The sequence below is a fragment of the Taurulus bubalis genome (genome assembly GCF_910589615.1).
Source record: "Taurulus bubalis genome assembly, chromosome: 16".
Lineage (NCBI taxonomy): Eukaryota > Metazoa > Chordata > Actinopteri > Perciformes > Cottidae > Taurulus > Taurulus bubalis.
This window is the reverse complement of record NC_136604.1, coordinates 12,532,030-12,556,370: the sequence shown is the minus strand read 5'-3', so window position 1 is coordinate 12,556,370 and position 24,341 is coordinate 12,532,030. Positions and strand designations below refer to the sequence as shown.

The window sequence follows — 24,341 nt, the reverse complement described above, 5'->3', positions numbered from 1 at the left end:
CAAATTAAATACTCGTTCCATCTCATAGTGGTGAACAGGATGGGAGGAGGAAGGATTGTGTGTGCAGCAGTAGCAAAAAGTGAAATGATTTTCGTTTACCAGAAAAGAGAAAATTAAAGAAAACAAAAACACAAAAAAAGGAGAGAGCGGAACAGGCCTCACCTCTCTCCACTCCCTGCCCTCCTCCCCTCACTCCCCCAATTCAGTGAGCCTGGGGCGCAGGTGGGGGAGGGGCAACAATATGACAAAAAAACTAAGGCTGCCTGTAGCAACAGGCTCCTCCCAAAGGGTTGTCATGGAAACAAGGGCGAGAGGGGTACTCTGTCCTCGGTGAGCAGGATTTGGAGCGGGAAAGAGGGCGTGATGCCCTCTGAAGGTCAGACAGGGATAGTAGGGTGGGGCTGGTAGACATGACAGCTCGAGGAGGATGAGGTGAAGAGTGGGGGGGAGGAGCAGGTCAGGTGGCAGATGATGATTTCCGGCTGGAAAGGAGGGAACAAAAAAAAAAAAAAAAAAGGGTTTACATGATGCCATTGGGAGGGCCACAGAGAGGACCCAGGTCAACGCCATTCTTCATGTAGTATTTCTCCAGCTTGGCCAAGATGTGTTTTCCATACGTGTACTTCCTCAGGGTGGAAATGTGAGGCCGGATCTGTACGGAGACAAAAGCACATGTTCAAAATTAATATGGGCGGTGTGCACTTCCAACACACCCTTCTTTGGCGTTTCCCCTTCACTTCTGCATTTTGCTCTACTAGAACAGAAAATCACCCGTTGCATTGGTGGTTCTCAGCCTTTTTTTCCAGGGATGTACCCCCTGCAAAATATTTTCTCAACCAACCAGCGCAAAATCATTTCTGGTTGAAAAAAAAAAAAAGATGTAATACACGTCGCTGTGCCATCAGTGTCTGATTTAATATAGAATTGACACAATTCAGTTTATGAACTTACACTTATCTTTTATTGAATATATATTAAATAACTATTTTTAAAGAATTCTTGAATGGATGCTAATTTTAAATAGATTTAAAAAAAAATGCGTACCCCCTGGAGTGCCTCCACATACCCCCATTTGAGAACCACTGGTCTAGGGAACCATTGAACGCAGTGACCTTGTAAAGATTTATTGACGTGCAGGTAAGTGAAGGTGGGATTATGGGTTGACAAGAGACATGCTTTCCACCCACCTTGTGCATTACGATCTTGCGCTGGGTGGGCTCGGCCACGTCGATCATCTTCTGCACTACATAGTTGGCGTACTGGTCCTTCATCATGGTGTATAAGGCACTGTGGGGGCCCTCCGTCAGGCTGCACACCTCATCTATCAGCACGGCACGTTCTGCCCGTGACGCATGGGTCACACACTTCTCCACCACATTACTAAAGACAGGAGGGGAGGGGTGAGCGTTACGGTGCATTTAAAAGAGAACGAAAAAAGAAAAAGTCTGCAATTGTGGCGAAAAGGAAGAAACATGTGTCAATGTGGGAACTTAAAACTGAAACCATGTGTTAGTGCCAAGATTTACCTGGCAAACTTGTGTTGGCTGAGTCCCAGTACATTGCCTCTGATTTCAGCCACTATCTTGCTCTTATCTTCAGCTCTGCCGTGCTCCAAAACGTGCTGAATCACATAGTTGCCGTACTGGTCCTAAATAAAACAATCCACACAGACACATTTACTAAAACGTGAGGACACCAGCTGGTGCTTCTGATGTCACATCAAACACGCAGCCAACTTCAAGAACCTATACTTGGAGAAGTTTTATTTGAGCCACTTCACCAATTATGTTTGCCAGCCTAGAGACAGTTGAGAGGAGGAAGAGCGACAGCAGCGAGCGCTAGTTTGTGTGCGTTACCTGCACCAGCTGCTCCGTGTGTTGATGGAGCTCCTCCAGTATAGGCAGCGTCTGTTCAGGAAGGCAGTGTTCGAGAATGCGCTGAATGACTCGGCAGCCATAAGGGTGAGTGGAGAGGGCAAAGACCTGAGAGAGACACACATAATTACATGTTACTTATTCATGACATACACCAAGTGGTCCTGGAGCTCGGCGAGTTGAAAACAGCCCCAATTTCCCTCGGTTCAAACCACCTTCCCTTGAGGCACAGAAAGTCTCTGGGATTAAAGCATCAAATGATCATAGGCATACTTTCACACACCCTGCCCACCCCTGCAGGCAAGGTGAAGGAAAATTCCTGACATGCTTTCAGCTAAACAAACAAATCTAAGCCAGTGTAGAAAACATGCAGTTACACAACATGCAAATGTGTGAGAAGCAAAGAACTCCGTAGAGATTTACTGTCAGCGCATCCAGAGTAAATCCTCAAAACTGAAACCTCTCATTAGCGTCGAACAAAAAAGGCAAATGCATGGACACAACATCTTTCTTTTAACACTTTATGCTAATGTGACATTTAGCTGGCAGATAGAAGATGGCTGCTGCCACTGGGCTGAGGTTTCTGTTGCCGTGGCAACGTCCCCCGTCCCCGGAGAGGACCGAGTAAGTATGTCTATGTACTTTGGCGGTGACAATATGCTTGCTGCCTCAAGGCAGCGTCAGTGTATGGGTGTGTGGATGCCAGCCAAGCACCGGCAGGCTTCAGTGATTGAATGTGGAAATATTTTCAGAGTGCACGCTCACAGACGGGACCCACCTGTCCCTTAAAGGCGTCTATGATGAAGTGCAGCGCATGAGGCTGGACACACTCGATGCATTTCTGCACCACGTGGTTACCGTTCTGGTCCTTCACACACTTCAACACATGGCCGTCCAGCTCCCGCACCATCTCACTCTGCAGGGAGGACAGAGGGGAAGGAAGAGGGAGAGCAGAGCAAGAGACGGCATGTAATTGTTTGTGAGAAATCAAATATCGCCTGAAAGCATTTTCCAAACTCTCCTTCATTTTTCACAGCGTCTTATCGCCTAACAAATAAAACTGGGATTGAGCAGTTGCCCTGGAGATTCCATTGATGTCCATTAAGGAGAGATTGATACCTTTCTCTGGCTCTCACACACAGACACACTTACTTTACCCCCAAACCACTGAATTTAAGCACAATTCGACCGGCTAATATTCAGTTACATTTATCTTAACACCTGCAGTTCAACATTTGCATATAAACTGTGGTATCATTAGCCTCATTCATCGTTGATGACGGAGTGCCTGTGAGGAACCTGCTGCTACACGAGGCAGCGCCAACATAAAACCCATAATGTAGATGAGAAATGCCATACGGGCGTAAGGAGCCTGCCTCATTATTCTGCTATATAAACAGGAATTAGTGATCCATGAGCAATGCAACCTCATTCATGAATGAATTATGAGCACATGGGACAGTAGTCCTGGTTTAAAATTCAGTACATTTCAAAGAATGTTTTACTTTTTTTCTGACAGTGATGAGCCAAAATCACAGCAGTTGATAAACCAAGAAAGGTTTAGAGAACTAGTGTACTTACAATGACCTGCTGATCAGAGGGGATGAACTCCAGAGCTTTCTGAATGACCCTGCAGCCGTACATCTGCAGGGCCAGAGACAGCACATGACCTCGGATCCTCTCTGCCAGAGCCAGCTTCTGGTCTAGGCTGCCAAACTGAAACAAACACACAAAATAAGCTTGTAAATCCTCTAATCCATTTGATAAAACACAACACCACGTATATATTACACAGCCACAGAGACCACAAAAGGACATGAAATTCAGGTGCAGTTCTAGCGAATCAATGACTCGGGCATCCTCATGAATTCAAGCTTGGCTAAATCACTGTACATTATCTGACTTCTCTCACACACACCTCAAAGAACTTCTGGATGACGTAATTTCCAAAGACATCCACCATTAGCTGGTAGGCGGCCTGCAGTATCTCACTGAAGACGAGCTGGCGCTCCGCTGAACTGGCTCGCTCCAATTTCAACTGGATAAACCTGTTGGAGACAGAGGATAAACATTATATTAACCACAGATACCTCTTGTTTTGTTGCTCTTCAGTTTCATTTTCTTGGCATTTGCAATTTATAAAAGCCTCATGACTAAGTACACAGCTTACTCAGTAAATAAAGTGCATTCACAAAGTTTGGATGAACTTGAAGACAAAAGACTAATAAACACAGCAGACAGTGACAGAGCAATAAAGTGAAACAGATGCTCAAAGACAGAGCTGATTCTAAATCTTTAACCTGAGGGAATAGTAAGACAAAAAGAGATGAAATTCGGAGAAGAAAAAGTAGCCTGTGAGGTGAAGTGATGGATGCCAGGCAAAAAGCAGAGATAAAAAGGACAGTGATGTTGAGGAGACTGTAAAATGAAAACGTCTGGAATGTGCAGACTGAATGTCATGGTGTATTAATAGATAATTTCAGTGGAGAAGTGCATCTGCATTTGAGGCCAGACTGATTCAACCCAGGCAGACCAAGAAGCCAGGACCCCAGAGTGGCCTGAAACTCAGTTTAGACTGACTATACACTCCGCTGGAGGACCCATATTGACGACTGCAACAGTGAGTGCATCATTAACGCAGATTTAGGGTCTATAGAGTTGAGCAGAAATTCATGTCCTTATTCTTCCATGCAGTCTTGGGGAGTATTAAATATGATAGATAAGGCATAACACCCTGGTGGTAACTTGTACACACTGCTATAAAAATGATGGGGGTTAAAAATGTTTCGCCCCTCCTTTAGTAGACAGAAAATAGTGTGTGATCCAACAAACAGTTTCAAGAAAGCTGTGTGTTGTATGTTTTTATCTTCTCTGGAACTGCAGGACGGACGGAATAAAAGGGTATCTTATCTGAACATATCAATGACACAGAACATACGGCCTAGATGGACGACATAACAGCCTAAACTGTCAATTTCACTGCTTTAAAGCCTCATTTCTGCTTAGCTGCGTTAGTCAGGTATCTAAAAATATACATGCTTATATAAAAATATATACGCACACAGAAGATCACTAGGTAGTCAAATTGAGATTTACTTGCAAGGCACTGATGTGTTATTGGTAGCTTGTGTTTAACTGTCTATTTCTAGGTTGAAGTAATATTAGTGTGTGTGTGTGTGTGTGTGTGTGTGTGTGTGTGTGTGTGTGTGTACCTGCTGCCGTGCTGGTCCTGGCTGAACTCCATGATGTGACCTGCAATGTCTCTGAGCTGCAGGTTGGGGTAGCGGTTGTTCCTAAAGTCCTCCAACAAGCGGCTCCGGCCTGACGGCATCACGTCCGACATGCCGTAGCGTAGCCGTGACGAAGGGAACAGCTGACTGCTGGGTGAAAAGAGGGAGGAGCCTGAGCTGGCGGCGCTGCGGTACTTGGCCTCTGCTCCTGGAGCTGCAGAGATGAAACGCCCACTGCCATTGGTCAGGCCTCCTGTGGGGTCAGACAGAAAAGGGAGGCGATTGTCAGAACTGACAAATAGTGCTCAGACAACCTCTTGGATCAGAGGAAATCTCACAACAATAATAGGCCTGAACCAAAAAGCCAAGACCATGCAAAACAGTTATACAAAAAAAACTGAATGGCAATGATTTGTCTTTATACATACATACATACATACATACAAATATCCCGAAAAAGGGACATGCACACCTTAGAGGCAAACCAAGTCAGTGGACAAGTATTTGAAAATCCCCCAAAGTCTGCCAAGGTTCGTGGTAGTTTTTAACAGCAGGCGGGGGATGAATTTCTCTCTTGCACTGCATTTTAAATGCTGCTGCAATGATAACTTGCATGGGTTGAAAATTATTTTTTTTTATTTTTTTAAATTGATGACACTGCAGTACTACCTTTTTTGAGATTATGAAAATAATGTTAAAACTATGCAGCACAGAAACAGAGCACTGGATGGCAGCACTGCTTCAAATATTAAGCAGGCCAACACTAAGAAGTCCCTTACTGTATTCAACTGCATTACATTGTGTTGTAGACGTTCTAATTACATTGATTCCAAGCAATGCATTTAAAAGTCAAATGCGTTGTGTGTACACACACACACACACACACACACACACACAGTAACCTGGTGATTTATACAAATATTCCAGTTAGGATCTGTACACAGTGTAGTTGAGCTGCAATTTACAGTTCCCATGTGTACAGTAATACATCTCCAAAGACTTTGCCAAACCAGCAACCAGTCGATCAGTCATTATGAAGCCTCAACTTGGCTCCGTCAGTTTGTTTGATTGTCGTTTAATCACAGGCGTTACACTTCATGCTGCCAACTGTCAATCATGGAAATACACACAACACACTGGAAACAAGTCTTTCAGTAATTAATTCCTTAAAATATGCTGCCTAAAAAGACCCGTTGTCAAATTTTAATTTGTCAGTTGATAGTATACATCTGTTCATCTTGAGATAGATGGCACACATTTAGCAACGCTCGTTTAAAAACTGTTCAGTGTGTACATTTTAACATCGAATTGCATCAATCTACGTGAATAAATTCCTTGTTTAGAGACTACACCAAAATCCAGATAGGTCCATGTGTTAAACTTCAATAAACTGTTGTTGCATTGAGGCTCATGGAGTCTTCACAGTTGTGTTCTACAAATGCTTTCTTTGAAAAATAATGGGACAAATGCAGGTGTGGTGGATTTTGCCAATTGATAGTCAGCGTGAGTATAATCTGGCACATGAAAATAGCAATGGCTTTGTGTTTGGCAAAAGAGCACCATTTCCATAGAGTAGCTATTCCAGTGGCATTATTGTGAAACAAAAGAAAATCAATGACATTAACCTCAACTGAATCAAAGACACTTACCAAGATTGAGGTTTGAGGAGGAGCTGTGATTGGATAGGGAGGGCGGGGGTGTGAGGGAATGGGAGGGGCCCTGGTTGGGTAGGGGCATGCCCACAGGGCCGGGGGAAGGACTGAAACCCAAGGTGCCGTTATAGAAGCCTCCATGTCCAATCGGGGTGAGGCTAGAGTTCGTGCGTTTGTACAGCTCACTGTTGCCTGTCAGGGAGTCCCGCCTGGAACCGCCGCCACCACTTGAGTTGGCCACTAGAGTGCGACAACGACATGCAATAGATCAGTGAAATGTTGGAACAGTGAATTTTTTTCTTTTCTTTGTTTAACAGATTATCTTTTGTGCAAATTTATACACTTATATTTAAAATAAACAAAAAATAAAAAAAAAACAACTGACCGCTTTGATAAGACTCCAGCAGTAGACTCCGTGGGAAAGGTGTAGTCCTACCTGCAGTGCCGAAGCCTCCAAGCGTCGCCCCTAGTGTGGCACCGAGGGAGGAGGAGGCCTGCTGGCTGAAGCCCAAAGAGGCAGACCCTGGTCCTGGCTGACCAGAGCCTTGTGAGAAAAGAGAGGAACTCTGGGAGGAGGCGCTGAGGGAGGAGGATCCGTAAAAGGAGCTTCCTCCCAGACCCCCACCGGGGCCACCCTGCTGCTGAGGCTGCTGGGACGTCATGCCACGAAACGGACCGTTGGCCCCACCGCCCAGACCACCGTTGGCACCACCTGCGGAGGCTGCTGCTGCTGCAACTGGAGGAAGAGACAACACAAGAAGTGATTATGCAGGTTTCCCTTCTGTCCTTTCCAACAACTCTTAAGTAAATAAGACAGACAGACAGACACAGTACAAATTCCTACTGAATCAATTTTAAAATGTCACAAAGTTTATTTAAACCATTTAAAATTGCATGCATCATCTTGAATATTATTGCAAACACATTTTCCATACTAGCGTCTAAATTCTAATTAATAACATTGACTCACAGAAACTCATGGGAAAAATGTTAGGCTAAGCTTGAAGGTACCGTCTCAATCTTTTAATTGCATGTTCTGGAGGAACGGGACATTCAGAACATGTACAAGATCACAATGTGCAATCCGTTGTGTTGCGTTCATGACATCCTTGTTTGTGCTGTTGGCAGGAGGGAACAACAGAGACAGACCAAACCTTGAAGGCTCTTCGTGCATTGCCGTTTTACCTGCTTGTGCTGCAGAAGGAGATATGATGACAGAGCCAGGGGCCATGAGGCGAACAGGGCCACTCCGAGCTCCAGTGTTGACCACAAGGGCCCCTGTCTGATCATAGTAGGCTGCAGGGGCCAGGACTGGGTAGCCTGAGAAAGAGACAGCAGCAAAGGATTATTCAGAGTGCACCTAAATTGATTTTAGCATATCCTGTCCTTCATGTAGCAATGGGTGTGTGGGTGATTTCAGCTGTCACTGATGGAACAGTTTTATAATGAAGATATCTGGAAATCATTCTGTAGAGAGTTTTGCTGAGTGACACTCACCAGGGACTCCTGCTGCTAACCCCTGCCCAAAGGCAAGGGCTGAGTTGACTGCTGCTGCTGCAACCAGCTGATCATTCTGTTGACCCTGCTGACCTTGGCTGGGGGTCAAAGGTCGTTGGTTGCCCCCGCCTCGCATCACCTTAATAAAACGAAAAATTAGGCATTTGAATTGTCATCAATATACAAAAGACCTTTCCATCATGTTCACATTATCTTCTAGTTCATTTCTAAAACAATGTGCCCTCACACAGAGACAAATGGTGCCTTGTAATAAATAACCAGGATGAGCGCACATTCCTTTTATTAGCAGAAGCATATGAGAAAAGTAGGAGTAAATAAACAGCAGTTGGATGAAACACTTCCTGCTGATTGATTTATGATCGTCAAGGGATGCAAAGAGTTTTCTGCATACAGACACAAGTCGAGCAGCAGTCAGACTGAATGCAAATTCTAACTGGCACATGAGGAGAGATCTGACAGAAACAACTTGAGCCAATGAGAATCAGCATGCCAGTTTCTTGGCGAGCAGCCGACTGACCTGCTGTTGGTTCTGCTGGCCCTGGTTTGCCGCCTGCTGATTGGCCGAGTTGTTGGCTGCAGCAGCCTGCTGCTGGAAAAGGCTGGCAGGGTAGACACCCCAGGGGGTCACACCGTAGTACTGGGGAGGCATCACAGCTGGACCTGGCCCAAACAAATACACAATATACAGGTGAGATGGGACGACTTTGTCTGTGTTTATGCATGTCCTGACTGTGGGAAATTAATTAACATGGAGCACAAGGTCCATTTCAAAAACACAGGTCTCACCGAGTGTAGCTGCTGCTGCTAGTCCGGCTGCGTAGGGGTCGGTCCCTGGTGGAGCAGCACTAATGATGTAAGGATTGGGCACAAATGCAGGGGCCAGACCTGAGAACACACGGAGGGTAAAAAGGTGAACCAGAGCCAAAAGGTGGAATACTCATGGAATAAATTCATAGAAACACCAAGAATAAAGTTTTAACACATGATAAATCCACTTAAGAATATACTCTACTAACACAGTAATTAAGATTCTAATTAAAATTAATTTATCCAGATTTTTTTAGTTGAGCGCATGACCAAAATGTTTCTGAAAGATTCTTTAGGCTAGTCAAGCTTTAATTGCCTTGGAGTGAACCTAACAAATATTAATCCAGAGTTGACTGCAACAACGTCGTTTTTTGTAACGTCTGTTCTTTTGCTCCAAAATGAAAAACTTAAAATTGCAGCACCCACTGAGTCCCTGTTGTTGAGTCTCTAGACCAACAAACGTTTGAAATTCCTGTAAATATAATGATTGGAATTTTGGGTAAATACATTTCTTAAATAACATAGTTATGGGTCAAATCATGTGGGTGCAATTTCCATTCAGCTGTAAAGCTGTTTATAGTGATACATGTGTTATGTATTGATTCATCTACTCACTAAACTAGCGAGTAAAATGTTATATATCAATAAGAATGATGGCAAAAGAAACACAAATAAGAAATGATTTTCAAAAACTTGACAAAAATTTGACTTGATTTTCATTGCCTTATATAAGCAGCCTTTTGGTTTCCATTTGTAGTCTGACTAGTATTGACCAATGTCATCATCTCTGAACTCAAACTCAACGACTCGTGATAGATGTTGGGTTCCGAGATTGCCCAAAATGAAACAAAGCCGGATGATAGTTACCCTTTGCATGCGGTCAGTGACAACCTGTCAAATGCACTTTAACATACGACCTTCATATGTCCATACATGCATACACAAACACTCACTCTCTTACCAATGTGAGACTGCTGTGCTGCTGCCAAGGCGTACTGCTGTTGCTGGGCGGCTGTTAACTGCTGCACTGCTAGAGCGTTGTTTCTCTGAAACAGCTGCAAAGGCACAACGACCGGTAAATAACTCTTGAATATCAATAATGTGACATGAGACTAGATTTAGTAACACGGCTGTGTTTTTTTTTTTCCTGGTATCAAAGGCTGCATTACAGTTAAATGATGTAATTTCCTAAATTCACTTTTGCGTTTATCCACTTTATTATAATATATACACTATATTCACATTACTGACACACCAACAGTCAACACTACAATATTGTTGCAAAAACAATAGAGGTACTTGGTCAAAAATAGTGATAACTTCTAATGAAGAGCTAATGACAAAGTTGTGTATGCTTTTCTCTGCCCGTTGCTCTCACCTGCTGCTGGTTGGCGTAATCGAATAAGCCCACGGTGGGCGCAGAGTCCATGGGCATCTGGGAGTTGTAGTCAAACTGAAGCGGCTCCATTACTGACTCCATGGGGTCCATAGTGACGCCACCTTGTTCCACGCCAGAGAAGTCTTCAGGAGGTTTGGGGCCTCCACCGCCTCCCATGGGTGTCATGCCATCAGCCCCTACACCCCCGGGACCTCCAAGCAGGTCACTCTCGGGACCAGGGACCGGCATGATGCCTTGGGGACGACTGCAGAGAGGGGAGGAGTTCAGTTTACGTCTAAAAGGCTGCTTTTAAAACAAGAAGCATTTCAAGTTGTGTGTACGAGTGTCTTTCACGCAGAGCCGTACCCAAACTCTTTGACATCGACATCGAGGCCGTTCTGCACGGGCAGCCCATTGGGGTTGATGACATCGTTGATTACATCAGCTTCAACTTCGGTCAACTCTTTCAGTTTCTCTCCTTCAAATGTTGCCTTTGGCTTCTCCCGCTTCTCCTCCTCCACCTCTCCATCCCTCTGTCCCTGTGTGACGAAGGGAACAGAAACAAAGCAGACAGTGAAAAGCTGAAATATGGAGGCGCTGAATACTTGACAGATTGCAAACACACAAATGGTAGAGAGTGGGAAGGACAGACTGACACGGTCACAGACCTGTCCTCTTTTGACAATCACAGGCTGACAGAGAAAAATGACAGATGGGCTGATGAGGTTATTGAAGGTGTGACGCTGTAGTTGTTTCGCGAAAAGTCAAGATCGTTACAATCAGAATAATAGTGCTGCAGAGGAGAAAGTGATTATGAGGAAATCGCCTTCAGACTTACATACGGTCCTTTTCGGAGGCAGGAATCCAGTTTGTCCGCTGGCGAGGAGGAGAGGACATACTCCACCATGCTAACTCCCAGCCCTCCACTCTCAGAGCGCGGTGACATCACCGAACCCACCCCGACTTCACCGCCATGGAAACCTTGCCCGGGCCGACGGGACACCATGATTGGCTGAGACACGGAGTGATCTAAGGCGATCGGAAGAGGAACTGTTGATAACATGCATGCACGGAGAAAACGGTTCAGGCAATAAAGTGACAGCTTCCAACACATAAGCACGACTTACATGATAATATTTTACATTACAGATGTGTTTTTAAAGTCATCACACAAAGCAAAAACTACATAATCCACTTTTGCATTGTTCCATATTTCATCATCCCAACACGTCAGACTGTATTTTCTGAGGTCTGAACGTTCCCACATCAGATTTTGCTCAGATGTTGACACCAGGAGCCAAACTTCAGTGTTTCCAATTAATTACAGAGACTGTGACAGGTCAACAGTCCATTTTTCTCCGCCATACTTTCATAATTAACCGTAAATATCTTTACGCTTCTCAACGCTGGGCTCTCCATGCGCATTTCCTCTGCAGCGGTGCGCAGCGACCGGCTCTAGTTCGGCTCAGACACAGAGTGGCTTTGGACTCCGGCTGTCCGCTTTACAGCACCCCTCGACCGGACTGTGCTGCTTCCCGGGTCGTGAACTTGGTGCTCGGTGCGCTCTCGCTCCCTGCAGGGAGTGATAGAAACCCTGTTGGGGTTGTCTTGAAACACAGAGCCGTCTTGTTTACAGTGCTTTGTGACCTTTTAATGGGCGTTTTCAATAGTTGTATTTAACCATTTTTTTCCACTTTATTTTACTGGATGTCTTTTATTAGACTTTAATTATATCAGTCTAATTATAATCCCATTGATGGGTTATAGATCCCCTGGGTTTTGAATTTATTCCGTTACAATTTTCTGTAATTTTTTGTAATCGTCTCTATTGCCTACAGCTGCATTGGGATTATCGTAATTGCCTCTACTGTGGGTTCATACATTTCTTTCCCCCTTATGAGCCGAGGTGTTTTTTGAGAAGAGTTTCTTTGTCTGCTTGGCACACTGGGACTGAGTCTTAACTGGGTCAGAAACTGTTCATTTCACGGGATGTGATATTAAGATATGTATCATCAGCAATGTGGACAAATGCAGATTGCATCCAACGGTTTATGAAAACATGCCATCTAATAAACAATTCGAAGTTAAAACCACCAGAAAATGTGCTTGTATGTATACTTTTCCTCTACAGGTAAAACTGCCAAACTGCTTCTGAAATCCAGGAATATTTCTTTTGTCATAATGCCAAAAGATATAACTACATTTTGTTGATATGATACACCATAATTCTCATCATATGAGAGAACATATGGGTGATTTTTGATCAGCTTTTGATTCTGAGAAGAACCTAAATATGTGTGTCCAACACCACAGTGATTGTGGTGGTTTCTTGATGTGCTTGTGAAACCAAACTGCCATGTTTATTAACAGCCGACTGTCTTCCGCCGCATCCCAAACCTAAGCCAGACTGGTATATACCTGAGGCACCCCATGCACTGTCCCTCCACTGGTCCAGAAAGATCCCTTTTGGTCCGTCCTTCCCAGAATCATCCGCCTCCCAGAACTTCTTACCAGGTAGCAGCTGCTACAAATACATAGGAAAACAGAGGAGAAAGGGAAGAGACAGAGAAGGAAAGACGACAAGGTAAAAATGGTTGCACAGATCTTGCAAGCACGTGGCAGAATGGGCTAAATATGAACAAATCTACGCACAAATGATTAGTTTGTATTACTGGCAATGTGAGCAGAACGGTCCTCAAATCTGACTAACAGGATACACTTCAGAATGTCTTTTGCTTTTATTTTGGTGTTAAGCCGCCAGTGCTGCATTCATTGCAATTTCCAGTGGTACACGGATCTGTTGGAGGTACTTTGAGCCCTGAATGCACCCCAAACAAACAAAAACAGGCCGGCATAACTAGATAACACACTACCATCAATTTAGTTAGTTTTTGTTATTTACAACAAAATTGCGCTTTGTTTAAAAGGAACTGTGTGTAACAGTTAGTGGGATTTATTAGCAGGAATATATATATATATATATATATATATATATATATATATATACACATACACACACACACATCCAGGTGGTTCAGAATGATGCACCGCCATGTTTCTACAGCAGCCCAGAATTGCCAAATACTTAGTGTCGTTCGCATTTTGACATTACCTAAATGTAGGACTGGCGACCAAAGATCGGAATATTGATAAACTCATACATTACGGGTGCTTTTATTTAGTACCTGTTAATGTTTTTGGTTAAATTTTCCTCTGCTGCATACACACACGATTTGTTTACAGTGAGAAATGAATGGCTTTATATAGTGACTTTGCTGTTTGAAACATTGTTACTGCTCTAGAAACAATATTCAGTGGTGTATAAACTATTCAAAACATCTAATGCTGTTCTGAATGTAATTAAAATACGTTATATGTTTTTAAAAGCAAGAGTAGTGATTAAAGTAGCTCCTTTCATAAATTAAATCATAAAGATATTTATCCCGACCTGAAGGTTCTCCAACATGCTTGGAAAGGGAGAGTTGAGTAGAGTCACACCCGGAGTATTGATACGGTCCAAAGTTAACGGTTCTGCTATCGGTAATTTAGAAGTTACGGCGTTAGATCTCAACGGAAGATTTCTCACAATATATAAAAAAGAACCGATAAGAGTATTGATAAGAGTACTAGCATTGAGCAAATCCTAATAACCATCCATGCTCACACACTTTAAAAAGTGGTCAAGATTAGTAAAATAGTTAAATATTGACTGGACATATACAAAGATTTCAGTCAATTTCCTCAGACAGTTTCATGTTACTAAATGGGATTTTCCTGAAGGATATTTATTATGGCTGTAAAAAGATTTTGTTAAATGTAAATCGTTTATCCGGAAATCGTTTTCCCTCAATCTCTTTTCAATACATTGACTTTACAATGTTAAGTCAATGTACTGGAAAGATTTGGATCACACGAAGAGTAACAATCCTACAGCCACCACTGGAATCCAATTCTACAAATAGTATAATATTCAATGCCGAGCCTGCAAACCGCAGAGACAACTTTATCTTCACTTCTTCCCTCTGGTCCACTCCAAGTAAACACAGTGAAACACAAAAGATGACAATGACAGCGAGTATGAAAGATAGAAACAGGAGAGCTGAAACGAAACCAAAAAATGTCAAGCGTTCATGATGAGGTCATTTTTTTTTATATAGCCCGTCTATCAATTGTTTAAGGTCAATAAACACAGACAATATTGGACCGTAACTTCTCCGGGACACTGAAAACAATGATGCCGGCCCTGAAAGGTTTCAAATAGAAACCCAGATTCAGAGGCGATTCCTGAGGCCGGCTGATCCATCGAGCCACCATCTGTGATTCTTATTAAACATCTGTTGTATTGGTTATTTTTAAATGGGACATTCGTGAGTTCTAAATAGTAGCCTCCATTTTAATCTTGTCTGTTAACAGTTAATGATCAATTAATCAATCAAAGATAATAAAACTAAATAGGCGTCCTTTGTTCACCCGCACAGAGACGGGCATAATGAAGAGAGATTTGGAAAAAAACATTTCTTCATTTATGTCGTTAAAATGTAGCTATGAAATAAAAGTATGTCAACTAATACTTATTTACAATTGTTTAGTTTGAAGTGTTTGGACTCTGGGAGACTCTCAAGCAACTCCTCAGCAGCTCATTTGAGTTTCTCTCCATAGATTTCTTCACTTTTTATTAGTCAGCACCTATCTCACTTAAAGAAAGGACTTTGTTTCTGAAAATGTGAACAGGCAACAGGAAACTCTTTGTTGCATGGGAAATCAAAATCTGAAAAGCGTGTGTGAACTGAGCTATAATTTCTAGGATATATTTTAACATGTTATTACATCTCATTAAAGATGTATTTCAGTCCATCACAGACAAACAATATTCACCAAATACGAGACAAACAAACGTAGATCAGCCCTAAGTTCAACGAGCCAAAACTATTTGTAGGCAACGGTCCAACCGTAACAGAAATACAAAGCAGACTGTTTATACCAACAGCCAGACCCCCCAGCTTAAATAAAAAATAAACCTCAGCTTCGTCTCTTCTCATCTTTCACAGCATTTCATTCGGAACACCACAAGTAGACACTACTTTTGGTGGAAAGACCATCAACTGATTTCTCATTCCTAGGATTTCCTGTTATTCAAGTTCGACTGAGCAATCTAACTCAACAACAATCATGTCTTCAGCCGGCTGCCCAAGTCACAAAATACATATCATCCAGTTTCATATCAAATGTTGACACATCATGTGACCCCTTAGAATCCAGCGAGTATAAATGTAGAAACTGTGCATACATGCTACGAGTAACCACATCCCAAAATGCACCATTATCAGGTGATGTATTAAAGCTACATGGTCACAAGTCACTTTCTTCGAGCCCATAGACAACCCCGAGTAGCAAACATGATGTCTCACCTCTCCCATGGCGCGGCCCTCCAGAGCCAGAGCCTGAAAGTCATGGTTCAGCTCGTCCATGGATCGCACCTGCAGACAGAGACATGTCTCATATTCAACTAATGTATAAACATAAACCTAGCTTTAATTACTTATGTTAATTAGTAATTGCTTTCATAGATGATTTGCAGAACAGTAGGTTACATGACCATTTAAAGTTTTTAAAAGAATTAAAAGATTATTCAAAATGGCATCAATTAAAACGTGTATGATTTCCAATATTAAATGGCGTTTTGAAACTCAGAAATTAAAACTTTGTTTTCCTAGATTTTATGGTTACATGTGTAGAAATGTTTCTGTGACTTTGTACCAGCAAACATTAAGTCAATTCAGTTTATTTTATATAGTCGAAAATCACAAATTTGCCTCAGAGGGCTCTACAATCTATACACATATGACATCCCTGTCCCGGTGTAACAGGCCATAGTATACCCCCAGTCCGGACTATACCTGAGGTTAAAGGGGCTAGGCTAGATTATACATTATACCCCGGGTATATTATGGCCTAGGCTAATTCATACCCCTCAAGCCAGATTATACCCCCATGATATCAGTAGTGTTGAGTGATATACACAATAATTACTTAATTTTTCAACATTTTATTGGGGCGGGGGGGTATTCAGCTTTGTCAGGTAAGTGAGAAAGCTAACTGACTTCAATCTTAAAACATAGACTTGTATTACTTAAAACAAGAAAATATTACTTAAACAAGAAAAACAAAAAACATATTAGACTTCCACAAAGATCAAAGATTACTACGTCCTGAAACTTCTAAGACTAGCAAGTCCTTGCTACAATATATGTTCAAAATTAAACACTGAAAACAGCAAAACATCCACAAAGATCAAAGATTACTAGCACACTTCTCAGTAGTGTTACACTTTAAAATAAAAGCACATACGCAAAACATAATGCAATTGTAACATAATGTAATAAAAGTCATAACCTGAAACTTCAACTTCTAAGACTAGCAAGTCCTCGCTACAATATAAATGTTCAAAGTTAAACACTGATAACAACATCAAAATGATCATGCTTGTTTTCAAGATAAAGTGCATGTCCTGTTGATGACTGCAGATTGAAGCTTGCGGGATAGGTCAACCAATCCATGGAGTCACGACTTTTGTGTGGATGACGATGTTGCAACTCAACAGACAGTTTATCCCCTGGGGTATACTCTGGCCTGGAGGGGTATAGTATGGCCTAGGCTTTTTTACACCCCCGGGGTATAGTTTGGCCTAGGTCAGTTTATCCCCGGGGTATACTCTGGCCTGGGCCAAAGTATACCCAGGTTTAATCTGGGCAGGGGTTAATTTGGCCTGTTAAACCGGGACCTCACATCGAAACAGGAAAAACTCTCTCAAAAGTATCTATGAAATACAGCAACAACATCAGTGCTTCAACTTGTACAACACACACACACACACACACACACACACACACACACACACACACACACACACACACACACACACACACACACACACACACACACACACACACACACACACACACACACACACCTGGCTGTCATGGATGTTGTCTCCAGTGGGCCAGCGATGTTTGCCAGGTTGTTCACCGTGCTGCCGCTGGAAGAAGTAGTCTACCATGGCATCATCCTGGGAACGTCCAGCACCCGCCACTCCCTTAGAGACACGAACACACAGACGCACATTATCCTGTAATTACTAGCAACTATAACACACAGACAACTGGTGACATGTAGATATAGCCTGTATTTTAAGTAATTGTTAAACTGTTTTATAGAGTAGATTAGTTTTAAAAACACAAAAAACTGAAACATGGCTACATTCAAAATATATGCGGAAAAATTTGAATAAATATAATTCAATTGCATCGCCAAATACATGTTTAATTATAGTAGAAAGATCTGGAGTGGAAAAAGGCAGATCAATCCAATAACACCACCAAAACTAAAATCTGATTATCTAATGTTTTCAGCAATAATGAAAAGACCATTATTTAGTCTCACAGCATAGAATATGGGATAGATATAGGGCTGTAATTAACGATTATTTTAATAATCGAATGATTATTTTTTTCGATTAACCGATGAATCGGATAAAGTTTTTTTTTTAAAAAGCATTAATTTCCAACCCTTTATTCAAAAACAGAACTGACAGTGAAAAACATCTTCAGAAAGTGCACAAACAGGTTGCTCCTTGAACATCCCTGAGCTGTTAATTAAAATACAAAAATGGACTAATGCAAAAAACATACACATGTATGCTTTACATCTGCCAAATGTGAGCTTTTTTTACTGTAATTGATCTCCTTGAATCAGAGGCTGCATTTAGCATACCCTGCTTTATCAATATATATGAAATACTGGGACTGTACTGCTCCTCTCACGTCTGTTTTGACCTGCACCTTCCTTAAACTCTTTCATTCACATCATCTCATCAATATCTGGGCCTCTCATGACCACGACGTCACATTGTTGGCTAAGCCCAACTACGTGATTTGATTCATTCTACTTTGAGTAAAAAAAAAAAAATGTATTTAAAACCTGCAGCCAGATGCGCCGGTGTTCCGGTTTAACGTTAACGAGTGACTGCGTGAACTGAACCAGACCGGGGGGTGACGGCATGTTTCATCATGTTATGTTGATTTCCAATCAAGACTGAACTGCAACGGAACATAAAGTAACTTTACCGACAATACACAACCCAAACACGTTTGCTAACGTGATAGCAAGCCGACTAGCTTCCATTAAAAACAAGTTTGAGGGAAATGAAGACGCTCGAGACATCTTAACGCTGATTGGCCAAGACTCGACACATCAAAGATGTTCTATTGCTAAGATCACAACCTCAGCTTTTCTCCTCGTCTCACTCCAATCTCAGAAACGTTGGCCGGCCAGTTGCTCGACTCCGGTCTTTTTTTTCTTCTCTGCGACTTATTGAATGGAGTAATAATCGCGCGACACAACGAATCGATGATGAAATTCTTTGCCGACCCTTTTGATAATTGATTTTTATCGATTCGTTGTTGCAGCCCTAGATAGATACCAGTTATTTATTAGAATTAACTAACCTCCTTTACATGATGAAAAAAAAAGACTAAGAAACAACCAGACCACATGTTAAGGAGTCCAAATTTGTGGTAAGAATTTTTTGTAATTGTAATAATCATAACAGCTCCGTTGGTTGAGGTATTTAGGACACATCCTCTCTACTAAAACTCAAAAGCATTTTTTTTCACATGCAAATTGAAGTCGACTTCCTCTCTTACTCATTTGAGGGTAAACACAAAGTTCTCCACAACAAACCATCATCAAGGAATCAGTCAACATGTTGTGGAAACAGCTGGGCGTGGTCTTTTTCTTTAAACGCAACGCGTGCAGTAGAACAAGTTACCAAAATATCATTCAATCTGACTTAATTGCTACTTCACATGGACTGTTTTTTCCAGAATTAGTCATGACAAATGTTAACCTTGTTATCAAGAAGCAACATTTTAGAAATACTTAACAGATTATCCTTACAGTGCACTGAAGCTGAGACACGACACCCATAAGGCAGTCTGGTATCCGAGTAGTGGACAGCAGAGAGGACGCCAGAGATAATCTTGATTACATATTTAATAACATAGCTAGCCCACCTGACTAGCAACAAACAGGAACAGCTGTCCTACATAACATCAACACTGTACATAACTTCCTTTAGCGCTGACAGAGAGCTTTTGAGATAAGTTAGTCTTGTATAGCCACACCCAACTATTTTTTGTATTAATCAATGGCCAATTACCATCATAAGAGACCAGAGCCCAAGGTGAATACTTCAAACAGATTTGATATACTTTCGGACACATAATAAATTCGGTTGAAGAAAGCCAACAAAAGATCCCACCTGAATTGCTACTCTTTGTCCAGTGTTGCTATAATTTACTTTGAAGAAAAGTGGAGGCTCTTCCAGTTCTACCTCACAATAAGCAGCTATCATAACAATGATGCCATTTATTGGGATAACCCAATTTATACAGTTTAGCTAACAGCCAATAACATGCCAAAGTTGATGGTTATTTTCCATTTCATAAGCTGCAGAAAATTACATGTATTGTTGCCAATAGTTGTTTAGCCACGTTAATAGACATCGTTAAATAAATATATTATTATCAACCTTTTCACAGACTCTTACTGACTCAATATTGCAACCATTATTTGGTCGTTTTGAACTGTACGGAAACATTTTCTTTCAGTGGGCTAACATGATAAAGAGCTTGGTATGAGCCTGCCAAGACACGTGGGCTACTGTGGTTTTGTGACATAAACTAATAAATGGAGGGATTGTGAGATGGCTTGCAAGATTTTCAAATACTTGAAAAAAACAGCACAGACTAGGCAGCCACATATTATATAAAGAGATGTTTGTCAATAATTAATGAAATATGTCAAGATGTTAAGGTGGTGGGATTTACCTGCTGACTTGGGGGCATGGCCTGAGGGGTCTGCCCTGTTGGAGGGGCATGTCCTCCGCTGCTCAGCACCACGGGCATGCTGGGAGATGTACTTCTATGGTGGGGGCTGAATGAATCCTGCCAGAGCACTGCTTTCCTCTTCAACACACACACACTGCTCATTCCACCACAGCCTGTCCAGAAAGAAATACATCTGTCATGCAAACAATGGCACACAGTAGCAATACATTGACCAAAGAACATTTTTGATGAGCTCTTGCCAGTATAACACAGAACGGTGATGGAGACCCTGTGCTCAGTTGTCAGTTTATTAAGCACACACGTCTAAATTCTGTTACAAAAATTCTAATTACTTTTTTTTTTATTGAAGTTGCTACTGTTTCTGTATTTAATATAGAGTGCTGCAGGGATAGAATATGTGTCAGGCCAACCCCTGAAGTTAGCATTGTACTGGTTACTTAGACATAAAACGACAAATGGGATTTTGGATTATTGCAGAAAGTACGGTCTGTCACAAAACAGTATAGCCTACAAAATGACCCTGATATTGAATTAAGACCTCACTATAATGATTTCAACTAGACATGAATATTAAAACCATTGCAAATGTAGGAGTTATTGCAGAGCTGTTGTATTGACTACATGGATTTTTGCACACGTTTAAGTGTACCTAATAAACTGGCAAGTAAGTGTAGTTTAAGCATGGAAACCTGTTGACAACATAAATCCCATCAGAGTGATTCAGCAAGTCAGACTAATATTTCTAACTGTCTAGCAACAAGTACTGAGATCTTTTTTGAAGTCCTTGTGCCAGCTCATACTGAAGTAGATAACTAAAACAATCTATGATGCATGTGCTACAATTATACTTTATGAAAAAAATGTAGTGGCAGTCTGACAAAAGATGTCGTAAAACAAATTGGTCTGCCGATTAAAACTGTTAAAAATAAAAACTATTTTTCCCCAACATTGTGTGTCAAATTATTGCTTTCTTAGCAAGTGAAATAAGCAGGAAAATGTGCAGCAAGAGGTTCATTATGACGAAATGAACTCCAACAGGGTGATGCGGGACCCTGGCGTGAAGCAAGGCCTTGAATCATCCCTTACGAAGGTGTACCTAATGATTCAACAAACTATTATATACAGGATGATGCAGCTGACTGCGTAACACTGCCTGTCAGGCATTGTATCCAAAAATGGCATAAGAGAATACAGATATTGTCACCCCAGGAAAACACTACAGCCATTAACTACCAACTCCTAAGCCAAATAAACCAATGTAATGTCAATTTGCATGAAGAACTGCATATTATTCTGCAGTGCACCACTGATCAAATGTAATGTAAATTGTGTATGTAGTTTAATCCAAAATACACTATGAACTTTGTAGGATGCATGATAAGGGATAAGACTCAAATTAATCATACTGTCATTCTTGGGGCAACGTGGGTGGCTCCCTTCCATTAAAACTACTTCATTGGTGATAATCAGAAGAGAGAGCAGCTACATATTAAATAAATTAAATCAAATCAACAAGGGTTTGGAAATGTATGATTTTTTTATTTATTTTTTATGTACAAAACATACAATTCATATTCTCTCCTCAAAGCCATAAGACTAGTCAAGACAACAGTGATCGCCGGAAGACGCACTTCATTCCAACTCGACAGAAACAAAACTCATCAACTCTGTCTTTGGTACCATTTCCACTGTTATCAAACGAAAGTAACCACCACAACATTTTCCGTTGTTTGCTAATCCTGTTACTTGTGCCGGCTGGCGCGGCCGTGAAAAGGTAAGCACCCTAAAATACAGCTTGGACACTTGTCACATTGATTTGCATATTATTAACAAATGTGTTCTTCTATGGTTCCAGATGTTGTATCCAGAGTAATTTGGTTGTTATGAAACCTGTAAAAGCAAAGCTTTGGGTGGGAGGTGGTTGCAGATCACTGCTCATAGTAGAGGTTCACACTGTCACAGCTTACGTCATACCACTACAAGAATACACACTCGGGTATAAGTTTATTAAGCGCACCCAGCTAAAACAAATGCAGTTGAACACATCAATCCTACAATAAATCACTTTGATGAAGATTCAAATGTACTGCTTTGTTGAATTTAGAGACGTTTATTTGACTCAATGGTCATTTTGAGGGCTGACGTTTGCTGTGCTGTTGCATTGTGTTGCATTTTACTGAGAGAGGTTTCTAATATTTATTTCTATAAGTGAGGGTAGAATCACATTTTAAAACACCTCAGAGTATAACACAATACAGTTCAACAGCGCCACAAACTATATCCTCCAAAATGACCAAAGTGTTGAATAAAAACATCTTTAACACAATACTAACTGTAATAGACAGCATTACTCTCAACTAGATATTCCTGTTAAACTATAGCGTGTAAATGGGAACTATTGAATATCAGTAAATTTGCAAATAGATGGTTATCGCCTTTATTCATCGTCGCTCATGCAAAGAAATATGCAATGTGCATAGGCCACACTCTTTGGTGGTCAGGGCCAATATGGTCAAAACAACCTCTGTTGTTTTCAGCAGTCAGAGATTGTATTTGTATTTTACAACCTGTACTCTGGTAGAATTACCAGTTTCAGCATAATGTCCCTACAGGCCATAAGGAAATTACACGTACTTCTTTGTATGCACATATGCACGTACAGTAATTAACTTTGCTAGTCTGTCTGACACTGGATCTTCAGATGCATGCATCTTTCTCTGAGGTCTGTTGAAACCACTGTGCAACACACCACCTCCATACAAACTCAAAACAAACCAGCTTGCCAAGTGATCCTTCTCATACGTGTGTTTTCATGCTTCACTCTTCATTGAGCCACAATGAAATGATAGATGTCTATTTCATCCGCAACAGCTCGAGATCAGGTAGAGAAACACCCGGAAATCCACAACACTAGCCATTCCCCAAAGCGAAACGCACACGGCATGTTAGGCTGCAAGTGGAACTAAGCACACTGAAACGGGCACGATGTAACTGGGTTAATCATTATTCAATACCGGGGATCAAACCACTGCATACCGGGCACAGACAGGGGTGTGACAATACTAGCAGGCAACCTGCAGCTAGCAGGAGACAACGTTAGGTGTCTCAACACAGACCAAACATGTTCCTCCGAACAGACGTGACACAACAAAACGAAAAGGGCATATGTAGAAGCTCAGTTACCGGCGTCTTTATTTGAATGCATCTGCATTTACCAACGGCAGCCTTGGAGACATTGTGATGGGTTCACTGCCCATGTCCACCAACAATAACACGGCCTCCCGGCACAAGCTCAGCCGGGCGAACCGGTGGACAAACACGGGCTCCACACACTGTTTTTAACAGCGACAATGGCACCCTAACATCAATTCCCTCTTATCAATAAACACCGAGGGGTCTCTACCTGTGTGGCGAGCCACAGGTCCCCATGACTGGGATGCTAACAAAGGCCCGAGAGCTGTCTGGAGCGGAAGACCGACACAACGGGAGGAAAGAGGCAGGCAGCAAAGAGAGGCAGCCGCCTCTGCCGCACCAAATACTCCAGTTTAGCCCCTCTCAGGCCCGCCATAGCAGCAATACTCGCACCGATGCGTTAATAAGGGATGTCTCGTGCTGCCGCGACCGGCAAGGATGTGATACTCACCGGCGGAGAGGGAGGATGGACGCGGATTTCAGCCCCAGTTTCTCTCTGACACCCCAAGCTTTCACTCCGACAACATGGCGGCTCAACGGAGGAGCAGGCGAGAGCGCTGCATGCTGGGAAGGCACGAGAGAGAGCGTGCGGTTCATTGCGCCAACCGGGAAGGGAGGGAGGGTCATACCGGACCGGTCCCTTTGTTGTGTAGTCTATTTGTATTGTGGGGTGTAATTATGTTGCGTTTTGTTTTTACTTCCTTCACATTATTTGTCAATGGAGTTGAAAAAAATAACATTTGCTGTAACTACGTACAGTCGAGTACGTCACCAAAAACAAT

General features: G+C 42.0%; 1 protein-coding gene across 1 annotated transcript; it reads right to left on the bottom strand.

Annotated features, from left to right (window-relative positions):
* Nucleotides 1–520: 520 nt before the first annotated feature.
* On the bottom strand, nt 521–24,048 carry pum1 (pumilio RNA-binding family member 1; the record flags this gene model as incomplete). The annotated part of the gene is made up of 23 exons (XM_079232399.1): nt 24,011–24,048; nt 20,347–20,519; nt 17,430–17,552; nt 15,868–15,936; nt 12,878–12,983; nt 11,298–11,488; nt 10,826–10,998; nt 10,460–10,724; nt 10,043–10,136; nt 9,061–9,159; nt 8,792–8,934; nt 8,254–8,392; nt 7,942–8,076; nt 7,193–7,492; nt 6,754–6,996; nt 5,087–5,357; nt 3,793–3,922; nt 3,456–3,590; nt 2,653–2,790; nt 1,857–1,982; nt 1,527–1,648; nt 1,188–1,380; nt 521–652 (listed from the first exon to the last, which is right to left on the bottom strand). Exons 2-23 carry the CDS (start codon nt 20,506–20,508, stop codon nt 521–523), a joined length of 3,489 nt encoding a protein of 1,162 aa, XP_079088525.1. The 5' UTR covers nt 20,509–20,519; nt 24,011–24,048.
* Nucleotides 24,049–24,341: the final 293 nt, after the last annotated feature.